Source organism: Furipterus horrens, unplaced genomic scaffold (genome assembly GCF_987537825.1).
Source record: "Furipterus horrens unplaced genomic scaffold, mFurHor1.1.pri manual_scaffold_4, whole genome shotgun sequence".
NCBI classification, from domain to species: domain Eukaryota; kingdom Metazoa; phylum Chordata; class Mammalia; order Chiroptera; family Furipteridae; genus Furipterus; species Furipterus horrens.
This window is the reverse complement of record NW_028327174.1, coordinates 98060580-98072682: the sequence shown is the minus strand read 5'-3', so window position 1 is coordinate 98072682 and position 12103 is coordinate 98060580. Positions and strand designations below refer to the sequence as shown.

The 12103-nt window shown below is 40.3% G+C and overlaps 1 protein-coding gene across 3 annotated transcripts in view; it reads right to left on the bottom strand.

Moving 5' to 3' along the window:
- TULP3 (TUB like protein 3) overlaps positions 1-12103 on the bottom strand; it is a 105070-nt gene that overhangs the window by 15254 nt on the left and 77713 nt on the right. For all 3 annotated transcript variants that reach the window (XR_016510522.1, XM_090273847.1, XM_090273846.1), the window contains exons 3-4: positions 5297-5456; positions 4431-4607 (exon numbers count right to left, since the gene is read on the bottom strand). Coding sequence is in view for 2 of the 3 variants with exons in the window: in XM_090273847.1 (XP_090129973.1) it covers positions 4431-4607; positions 5297-5456 (337 nt within the window). In the remaining variant the exon portion in view is untranslated. The remainder of the gene's footprint in view (positions 1-4430; positions 4608-5296; positions 5457-12103) is intronic.

Sequence of the window (12103 nt, the reverse complement as noted above, 5' to 3'; positions counted from 1 at the left end):
TGGGGTTGCGGGGTTGGGAGAAATAGGAAGTGATTGCTAATAGGTATGAGGTTTCTTTTGGGAGTCATAAAAACATTCTAAATTGATAGTGATGATATTTGCACACCTCTGTGAATATACTAAAAACCAATGAACTGTTTACTTTAAATGGGTGAATTATATTTCAATAAAGCTATTATACAAAAATTATTTGCCCTGGCCGGGTAGCTCAGTTGGTTTGATGTCATCCAATACACCAAAGTATTGCGGGTTCAATTCCCGGTCAGGGCACATACCTAGGTTGAGGGTTCGATCCCCAGTCGGGGCACGAACGGGAGGCAACCGATCCATGTTTCTCTCTCACATCGATGTTTCTCTCTCTCCCCCTTCCTCTCTCTCTAAAATCAACAAACAGGAAGTAGCCCAAGTGTCCATCAGTAGATTAGTGGATAAAACAACTATGGGACATTTATACAATGAAATACTACTCGACTATAAAATAGAAAAAAATTTTACCCTTTGCGACAGTATGGATGGACCTGGAGAGCATTATGCTAATAGAAACAAGCCAGTCAAAGAAGGGCAATACCATATAATTTCACTCATGTGGAATCTAATGAACAAAGTGAACTGACAAGCAAAACAGAGACAGATTCACAGAGAGCAGGATAACAGCTAAGGGGGAAGAGGGAAGGGGGTGGAAAGACTGAGAAACGGGAAAAAATACTTGTGGACATGGACCACAGTGTGGTGATTACTGGGGGGAGCCGACATAAGGAGACTAAATGGTGATAAAAAATACAATAAAGAAATTAGTAAAAAATAGATAAATTTTGTTTTGTTTTGATAGCAAAAAGGTATAAAACTCTTGGGATCTCACTATCATATGGCAGCTTCACTTAGTACTGTTTTGAAATGTCATTTTTATACCAAGAACTCAGTTTATACAGATATATATCTTAACATGGAGATCGGCCCTGACCAGTGTGGCTCAGTTGGTTGGAGTGTCAAACCAAAACACTGTGGGTTTGATTCTTGGTCAGGGCACATGCCTAGGTTGTGGGTTCAGTCCCTGGAAGGGGTGTGTACAAGAGGCATCCGATCGATGTTTCTCTCTCACATCGATGTTTCTCTCCCTCTCTCTCCTTCCCTTCCCCTATCTCTCAAAAATCGATAAGCATGTCCTTTGGTGAGGATAAAAAAAGAAAAAGAAAGAAGAAAAAACGGAGATCAAAGATTTCTCCAAAACTTGTAAGACAAGCAAATTGGATCCACTTAAGGGACATAATCTGCCAAACTGACACTTAGATCCTAATCAAGAGAGCACTTAATGGGTTATGGCAATTTGCAAACTATTAAGACATGAAATGGCACTGATGTATCTGGCACTGAAAGGCCGATCCTGAGAGAGAACACAGCAGTCACTTAGTAAAGGAGAAAGAATTAGCAAGGGAGAAAGAACTAGATTAAGGGTCAGAATATCTACCACTATTCAGCTAGATGACTTGGGGTAATTTAGCTTTTGGTTAAACTGAAAAGATCTCTTTGCTCTTTCTCTTCTTGTAATAATAGTGGTAGTAAGTAATAGGGAAGTACCATGATCACATTCATATTACAGACAGGGAAACTGAGGTAGAGAAAAGTTAAAGTGTTTTCCCCCTTTTCCAGCCAGAAGTTGCAGAGTTGAGATTCAAAACCAAGCAAGCTGGCTCCAGCGCTATGCTCTAGTCCATTTCACTACACTGCCTTTGCCACACCCCGCATTCTGGTCATCTGTCCCAGTGTGCACAAACATAGCTTGTTTTTATAGCTAATACCTTTGCACATGTTATTTCTTCTGCCCAAGTCTGCCACCTAAACCATCAGTGTGATCTAGGACAAATTATTGAGCCTCTCTCTGAGAATAAGTTTTTTTATATGTAACATAGAGAGACTAATACATACATAAACCCCTCAAAGTACTGTTTACCATATTAAATTAATTGAGGTAATGTATGTCAAATGCATGGCATACAAAGGACATTCAAAATGTCAGTCTCCAGCTGCTGCACAGGTGACACCAGTGCACAGGAGGGTGTTCGTCCTTCCCAGGTGATCTCAGTGCACAGGAGGGTGGACGCCAGTGCACAGCAGGACGTGTGTCCTTTACAGCTCAGTTAATTGTTACTTTCCTTTGATGTCTTTCTTGTCCCTTTTTCATTGCCCTGGCAGTGTGATATCCGCCCGCCCTCCTTAATTATTTATTTTTAGAGAGAGGAAAAAGGAGAGAGAAAGAGCGGGAGGAAAATATCAATGTGTGAGAGAAAACACCCATCAGTTGCCTCTCGCACACCCGCAACTGGGGACCTGCCCTGGAACCCCGGCCCGTGCCCTGACCAGGAATCAAACTAGCTACCTTTCAGTTCACAGGCTCGTGCTCAACCCACTGAGCCACGCCAGCCAGGGCTCTATCTCTCTCTTATTTTCACTCTGGCATACCCCACATTATAACTCTAGGACAGGCTATCAGCCAAACCACCTTCTAAGAAGTTTTCCTGCTTTCCACACCTGCTCCACCTCCAATTCATTCTTCATAGTGCTAAATAATTTTTCTATAGCCCAAACCTATTGATATGATTTCTCAGCTTAAAACCCCTCATTGGTTCCTATTACTCTTCAGATAAACTCCAAATTCCAAATGTGGTCTATAATGTCCTATATAATCACAGCCCTACCCTGGCTGGTTTGGCTCAGTGGATTGAGCGTCGGCCTGCGAGCTAAGTGTCGCTGGTTCGATCTTCCAGTCAGGGCACATCAGAGAAGGAAAACTCTGACTCCAAAAAACCTCCGCTGCCTTGCGGCATACCTCTTCAGGGGAAAGGCTAAGGGAGTAAACCCCGACAGAAAATCCGGAGCCGGAGTCCCTAAAGCGGTTTGACGTTGTAGTCAACACCGGCAACTCCTGCGGCGCACCTGAAGCCAAGCTGTATTGACTCCATCTTTCCCTTGGATCCTTCAGCTGCGAAGAGAGGGGGGGTCTGCTGCATGGGCAACAGCAGACCCTCCATATCACCCTGCCCAGGCTCTGTAGCTTCAGCTTCACTGGAGAGGACACTCCAGCGTCATCGCAAGATGTCGATTCAACACGGGAGGAGACAGATACCATGTCACTCCCGAGTCGGACTGCACAGCCATTCTCGGCGGTGCAGATAGACTCTTAAGAAGCCACACCATCGTCTCTCGAGGCTCTGTAGCTTCAGCTTCACTGGAGAGGACACTCCAGCGTCATCGCAAGATGTCGATTCAACACGGGAGGAGACAGATACCGTGTCACTCCCGAGTCGGACTGCACAACCATTCTCGGCGGTGCAGATAGACTCTTAAGAAGCTACACCTTCGTCTCTCGAGACGGATGGCTGCCGATACGATACTTACCTCTTCAGACTCATCTCTCTGCATTCCCATTCTAAAATCTCATCATGTCACACCCAGCTTGCAGCCATTCTGAACTTGCCAGTTCCTCTTCCTGATTTAGGTTCTAGTTTAGGCACCACTTTCTCTGGAAAGCTTTCTAAACTTTCAGCTCTGGGTTAGGTACCCCTCTCCATGTTCTCTTTGCTCTTTAAATGCATGAAGTCTCAATCAGAATAAGTGGTCCATGAGAGCAGGAACCGTGTTTACTATTGTATCCTAAGTGCTTAGAACTCGATGCCTGATACATAGTATTTATATACTCAATACATGTTTCCAAAGTGAATGAATGTATGAATTTGTTCGAATGTACATCTATTCTAAAATTCCGTGGCATAATCTTCTTACTCATATAGCCCAGGATCTAGCAATGCCTACCTATTACAAAGTAGGCACCCAATAAATATTAATTCATTATTGGGCTTCAGTCTTCTCATCTGAAAAGGAGACACTTAATTCCTTCTCCTATATAATTACTTTTCCAAGAAGGAAAGAAGACTAAAAGGGACATCTGAAATGTACAGGAATGTTTATGGGAATGGTAACTTCCACTGGCCATATTAGCTTAAATAAATTTTGATCCAATTTGTGTTTCCATTAAGCTGGCTATTTATCTTTCCCCTTATCACTAGATCAAAATAAACTGCGAAATGGAGGCAGAGTATGGGTGTTGAGTGGCAACCCTGTCAAAAGAAGAGGGTAGGAACTAAAAATAAAATATCAAGAAGAAAGCAATAATTACATATAGTAGCTAATGCTGTTGATATTTCCCACTTGATTTATTATCTTATTTTTCTTAGGCAACAGGATATCATTGACAAGGACCAATTAATTCTCAGATGTCAGAGATGCCTAACACTGTCACCTCCGTAAAGCCCTAAGCCACATTACAAGCAACTTTGAATCATCTAGATTGTCAATCAACATTGAAAGAAAGTAAAGGAAAAAATTATAAATGACTAAGACAACTAAACTGCCTTAAAATTATGACCAATCCTCACCATGTTTTTGGAGAATCTCTTGAAGATCTGGTTTGGAAGCCGCATCCGAAGTGCTCTCCCCATCAACACTTCCTTCAGTATCCTCTTCTGTAGCAGAAGAGCCAACTGAAAGAACATGAAGTTTGGTTTCCAAATCTTGAGCATCTGGCTTCAGGAAGGCTGCTGGACCATCAATGCCTACGGGCCAAAATAAAAAAGAGGAAGCATAATCCACTATTTAGCTGTGTGGGTTTGCTGTATGTGATCAGAATTAAGAACCACCAAATCATTTCACCTCTCCTCTATCCTAAATGTCCACGAGGACATTTGTTAACAGAGTAATCCTGGATTGGTATTCACTTTATTAACATGCTGACTCTCACTGAACTAAAATGTACTTGATGTTGCCTTGTGAAACTTAAGAATGAGACTATTAAAAAAAAAAAAAAAAAAAAAAAAAAAAGGTCCACCAGTGTTCAGATCCCACACTAGTCAGTAGTCAGTAGCTCAGGAGGACTTGATTTAGAGGCTCTTAATCCTATTCTTCCTTCTTCCTCTCATCATCTCAGATGGTCCTTTGAGTCTATCTATTGGAATAATGGATGCTCTCTATCCACTCCTGGCTTCAATGTTAACTCTGCTCCTCAAATAGACTATTTTGGACTAATTCATTTGTCATAAAAAAATAAATAAATAAAAAATTCCACTGATTAGGCCATTGCTTTTATTCTAACACAAAGACCCATAATTTGATTATAAAAATTTATGACGGTACCCTATAGATGATACTAATATTGTTCCTTTGATCCATCTAAGAATCCTCCTACCTTCTTTTGGGTTTGTGAAAACTGTATTCCAAAAGTAGGAGATGCTGCCTAAATACACACCATGTAGGATGACATTGTTGTGAGGGGTATGAGGCTCCACTAAAGGAGTCTGCTCCTCACAACCTCTTGGCTTTGACCGACGTAGCCTGGCTTCTGGATTTGGCTGTACCATGAGTGGCTCCAGGCGCTTTTTTCTCTGTTTCTTCTCCAGCAGTGCTCTCTAGGAAAAAATTTTGATATTATAGCCAGGAGAGTTACAAGACCTATCTACTTTGAATATTTACAGCATTTCACTGATTCTCATATAAAATACTTGTGAAATAATTTTCCCACTTAAGAAATGAGAAAACTGAGCCCTGGTTGGTTTGGCTCAGTGGACTGAGTGCTGGCCTGCAGACTGAAAGGCTGCTGGTTCAATTCCCGGTCAGGGCACATGCCTGGGTTATGAACTAGGTCCCCAGTTTGGGGCGTGAGAGAGGCAACCAATTGATGTTCTCTCCCTTCCTCCCTTCTTTCCCCTCTCCCTAAAAGTAAATAAGTAAATAAAACCTTTTTAAAAAAGGAATGAGAAAGTTGAGGCACAAATAGGGGCAAGTATTCATTCATTTAATAAATACTTATTAGACCTGACAGATTGCATACTGTGCTTATCTGCCCAGACATTGGTATTTTATCCTTATTTTAATTTTCTGTGTTTCTTTCTCGATTTTACTATTATTTTATTGTGTAAAATTCTTTGTGGAATAACACTGGGTAAAAATATGATTTTCTAAGGGTGGGGTCTGCCATAAATGAAGGGCTGGCAGCTGGGAGCAAGAAGAAAATTATGATTTTCTATTCCTTGGATTCAAATGACTACTGAATTTTTACTCATAATAACTCCAGATTAGAAACAGCCCAAACATTAAAAGAGGAAAGCTAATAAACTACAGAATCATCATATGGTGGAATTTTACATATCAACAAAAAAGATCAAACTACTGATATACACTACAACATGGAAGGACCCCCCCTCCCCAACAGACTTCATACTGAGTAGAAGAAGCCGGACACAAAAGAGTACAAACTGGATTATTCCATTTACATCAAGTCCAGGAACAGGCAAAGTGAACTGAAGGAGAGAAGTCAGAGGGTGACTGTCATGCGGCAAGAGTAATTTCCTGGAAAGTGGCAAGAAGAAATCTCGTAGGGTCCTAGAAATGTTCTGTATGGTGAACTGAGCTGTTGTTATTGAGTGTATGCACATGTAAAAAATCATGCAGGTATAGATTTAGAATTAGTACACTTTGTACATCCTACTGTATGTATAAACCTTCCCCCAAAACAGAATAGCTAATAATACAAAATTAGTAGGTATTTATTGAGCACCTATATTAATAATGATACAAATACATCCTAGCCAAGCTAAAGACCATGATCCAAGTCCACTTATAATATATATAGTAATTATCATGTCATTATGAATAACAAGTTTAAACTATATAAACACATAAGCATGGGTAAAAGATAAAAGGACAGAAAGAATATAAATAATTTCCTTTTTCTTGTTTATTTTTTAATCCTCACCCAAGGATATGTTTATTGATTTTAGAGAGAAAGAGATAGAGAGAGATATTGATGTGAGGGAGAAACATTAATCAGTTGCCTCCCGTACACACCCTGACTGGGGATTAAACCCACAACCTAGGCATGTGCCCTGACCAGGAATCAAACCTGCAACCTTTTGGTGTATGAACAAACACTTCAACCAACTGAGCCACTTGGCCAGGGCTTTACTAGTTTTTTATATTTTTAAATTTTCTTACTTTTGTGATTGAAAGAAAAATAAAATTTATTATAGTCTGAACTCCAAATTATTTTCATGTTTTAATTAGCAAAAGAACAATAAGTTTTGCTTTCTTGCTCATTTTTATGTATTAATCAAACAAATTAGGACGAATGGCAAGAAGAAGAAAAAAATAACAGTTGGTACATCCCAAATAGAAAGCAATCAATTCTATGGATAAAAACAAGATAAGGAACATGGTAGAAAGAAAAGTCAGGAAAAAAACAAGCGAAACTATGAGAAAGATACCCAACAATGGGAATGAAGGTACCGTCACATATACCATTTTTAAACTTTGGCAAATAGGGCCTCATAATACACAGAAATCATTATGGATCTGCAATATCTCGGAATAGGAAAGTACTAAGTCCCAAGCTAAAAAATTAAGCCATTATTTAAAAGCAAAGATATTATAACCTACTTCATTGCTTCTTAGGCAAAAAGCCATCTATTTACTTGTATTCACCAATATTGCTTTTTAAAAGCACCATTAACGAGAAGAGTTACTCCAAGGGGTGAGACTATCTACAGGAAAGGAAATGTGCTTTCCCTGAACTGGCCTGATGAAAGCTTGCAGATAAATTAAGAAGAAATGAAACTATTCTTTCTTACCCAACCTTGTTTATAGCAGGTCCTCGAATAACACTTTTTGTTATAATGTTGAAGGCATGCATAGGAATTTAACTCTTGTTTATATCCATTAGCCTATGGTAAAACTGGTTTTGTTACATGCCATTCCTCTTAAAGCTGAAGAACCTATTAAGGATATTAAGTGAGGACTACTCTTTAAGGAAAAGACTAGGGACCTAAGATAATATGCCAAAATGGACTATACTGTCAAGAATGAATAGAGAACTTAAAGCAACATGAAAAGGAATAATTGGGGCTTTTGAGATGAGTTTGAGACTCATGAGCTAATATGAATAGATGGACCTTAATGTGCCAGGAACACTAAATACACAGGAGACTCTATAAAGGTCCTCCTCAAATAACTTGCTGATAAGGTTCTTCTAGCAACTAAGAAGTCTTGTATGATGCATAGGAGGTAATCTGCCTGAAGATATGGTAAATATGAAGTATAAAGACATGAGAAGCTGCTGCATCTTATCTATGTGGCCACACTGTTCCGTATCATATAGTCTCCTGTGAAACAAGTGATGAAACAAAAACACAAGCTACAGCTAGTCCTATTAATATATGTAAAGAAAAAAAAATGGCCTTCTTGCCAGGATGGAGGCATAGACGGAAACACTGCGTCTCCCCCCACAACTAAGAAGGAATATAACTACCTCAAAACTAGAGACAACCAGAGGTTCCAGAAAATCAAGCTGCATGGAAGTCCAACAAAGATATAAAGAAGAAATACTCATCCAGACAGCTAGGAGGGGCAGAACCGGGGCAGAGAGGACATGGTGTGGCGGTGGCAGTGGTGTGGTGGTGGCAGTAGCTATGGCAGCAGCAGGCCAGTGGAAAGCACAGTCACACCTTTAAAGAGCAGGGAGGGACACATGAGCAGCGCTCCCCAATCCAGACCAGACCACACAGCTACAGTTCCAGCCCCAGAGAAAATAAAGCCTCATTGCTTCTGACTGTGCAAACCAGTGGGGCTTGGGGCGGAGGAAGAAACTCCTGGTCTCCCAGCAGAGTCCGCTTGTTTAAAGGGCCCCCATGGTCCAAGAACTTCTGCAGACTCACCCACTCTGGGAACAACGACCAGGGCAACAGCAAGACAGGCGCCAGTCCCATATGGGAAGTGGGAGAAGTGCCTGGAAAAGGGGTGAGTGCTGAGCAAGCAGCATTGTTCCCTCTAAGACCCCTCCCACACACACAGCACCACAACATGAAGAAACGATTCGCCCCATACTGACAAATCCCTAAGGCTCCACCCCTTACGACTTAACAGGTGTAACAGCTCTACCTAAGACACAGAGACAAACAAACACAGAAGCCTGTCAAGATGAGGAGACAGAGAAGTATGACCCAAAAGAGGGAACTGATCACGGTTCCAGTGGGAGAACTAAGCAACGAGGAGATAGCCAACCTAAAAGACGTAGAGTTCAAAACACTGGTGATAAAGATGCTCACAGGCTTGATAGATATGCTTAAGTACGGCAAACACATAAGGGAAGAAGTAAAGACTATGCTAAATGAAATGAAGGAAAATTCACACAAAACTAATGGTGAAGGGAAGGAAATCGGGGTTCAGATCAATGATTTGGAACATAAGGAAGAAATAAACAGTCAACCAGTACAAGAATGAGGAAATGAGCATTGAAAGAAATGAGGAGAGGCTCAGGAACCTCTGGGACAACTTTAAACATACCAACATCTGAATCATAGGGGTGCCAGAAAGAGAAGAGGAAAAGCAAGAAATTGAAAACGTATGTGAAAAAATAATGAAGCAGAACTTTCCTAAATTGGGGAAGGAAATAGACTTACAGGTCGAGGAAGCACAGAGAGTTCCTGGGAGAACCACACCAAGACACATTATAATCAAAATGTCAAAAATTAAGGATAAATAGAGAATCTTAAAAGTGGCAAGAGAGAAGAAGAAAATTACGTACAAAGGGGTCCCAATAAGACTATCAGCTGATTTCTCAAAAGAAACTCTGCAGGCAAGAAGGGAGTGGCAAGAAATATTCAAAGTAATGAAAAGTAAAAGCCTAAAATCACAATTACTCTATCCAGCAAAGCTGTCATTCAGAAATGAAGGGCAGATAAAGTGCTTCCCAGAAAAGGTAAAGCTAAAGGAGTTCATCAGATCCAAACCACTGTTATATGAAATGTTAAAGAGACTTGTTAGGAGAAAGAAGACCAAAACTATGAACATTAAAATGAAAACTGTATTGCAACAACAAAAAAGAAGCTAGGGGATCGAAACAAAGGCAAACTAAGTAGGCAACGAGAGTGGGAAAAGAATTATAGGTATGCGGAACATTACATGGGGAGGTCAGCTGGGAGGGGGAAGGGTGGAAAGGAAGGGAGATGGTACAGGAATTAAGAAGCATAGTAGGAGGGAGTGGAGTAGATAGGAAGATGTTGAGAAGAACTATACGCACGTCCAATGGGCATGGACTAACCGGGGAAACAACTGGAGGAAGGGAGGCCACTGGGTGGAGGGGAACAAAGGGAAAAGAAATTGGGACAATTGTAAGAGCATAATCAATAAAGCATATTAAAAAAATAAATTAACAGAAAATTCATTTAAATGAAGTCAGGAGGGTGGAAGAGAGCTCTCACACATGTCACTCAATACACACTACTGACTCCAACAGGAAGAGACAATAGGTACCTTCCACCTCTGACAGGTGATACTACTTCACTACCTTAGCAAGAAGAGTCCTCCCTGCCCAGTAACAGCTCAGCCAATGGGAGACTGCCATAACTCAGCCAATGAAAACTCACTATACTTCAAACTTTCAGCATCCTCCAACGACTCTCAATTCACAACAGTTCCTCCCAAGTCCTTAAAAGAGTAGTTCATTCCTTTGTTTCTCTGGACTTGCCCATGGTTTGCCACTAGACCAAATGTCTCAAACTGTAATTCCTTATTGTTGCCAAATAAACCCATCTTGCTGGAGAAATATCTGGCTATTCATTTAAGGTCAACATTATGCATGAGCGAATTGCCATTTGGTAAAAACTATCACCTGATTTAGCATTCTGATCATCATCTCAGATGAAAGATGGAAGTGGGAGAAGAGAAGTGCTAACTGAGTTTCAATACAACAATGTCAACTCATATTTCATTTATGTTTTTCCTTCCCTAAGAAGCTAAGAGTGCTTTAAAGGCTGCATACACAAAGGAGTCAGGAAGAGAACCAAAGGTTCAATGCCTTATATGCAATTAAAATATGTGGCCTTCAGGATTAAGTGCTATAAAATCTTTAAATTTCCCAAGTCCCTTTGAAACTAAACAATAACTCAAAGGATCCACTTTCTCCAGAATCTGGTGATATGCTCTATTTTTCCCTGGAGGCAATATATCAAATGGCGATGCCAAAATAAATAAGGAAATATAGGAAATTGAATGGAGGAAGGTGAAATTTCCATCAAAGGGATTAACCCAATAAAATAATAAAGCTCAGGCAACCCTCAAGTTAATGACAGCTATATGTCACTGATTCTCAATTTTCCAAGGACTCCCTAGAGATGACAGGCTGATGACACTGTTAGAGTAGACTGGCTGACCACAAGGTACAAAAACGAGTTCAATATGGTTGCCTGAGATCTATCAGTTTGGCTAAAAATAGCTAGCTTTGCTGCCACATAAAGTGATATCTTAGAAAGATAAAACTAAAAGTTCTAAACCAGACTTCTTAAAGTAGCAATTCAAAGCACTGATGACTGCCTCTAAGGATGTGTACAAATACATAGGCAACCTGGCCTAAAGAGCCTATGCTGTACTTTAATCCATTGTCTACCAGATGGCACAAATGTTCTCTACGTAATGTGTATCCCTGTCTCAGTAAATCACTGGGTCTGAAAATCTTTACATTCTGTAGACAACTAAGGTGTCCAAAACATGAACACCCTAGTGAAACTAGTAAAAATAAAAACAAAATATATTCTTATGAGAAAGAGATATTTTTAAATTTATTTATTTTTAATAATTTATTTGTTTATTTTTAGAGAGGGGAAACGAAATAGAGAGGAAGAGAAACATCACTGTGTGGTTGCCTCTCACTTGCGCCCCCAACTGGAGACCTGATGTGCAACCTTGTCATGTGCCCTGACTGGGAATCGAACCAGCAACCTTTGACTCGCAGGCCAATTTAAATTTATTTTTAAGTATATTTTATTGATTATGTTGTTACAGTAGTCCCAATTATTTTTCCCTTTGCTCCTCTCTGTCCAATAACCCCCTTCCCTCCAGCAATTCCATCGCCCTTAGTTCATGTCCATGGGTCGTACATATAGTTCTGTGGCTTCACCCTTTCCTATATTATTCTTAACTTCCCCCTTTCTATTTTGTACCAACGGATTATGCTTCTTAATTCCTGCACTATTTCCCCATTTCTCCTCCTTCCCCTCCCAGCTGA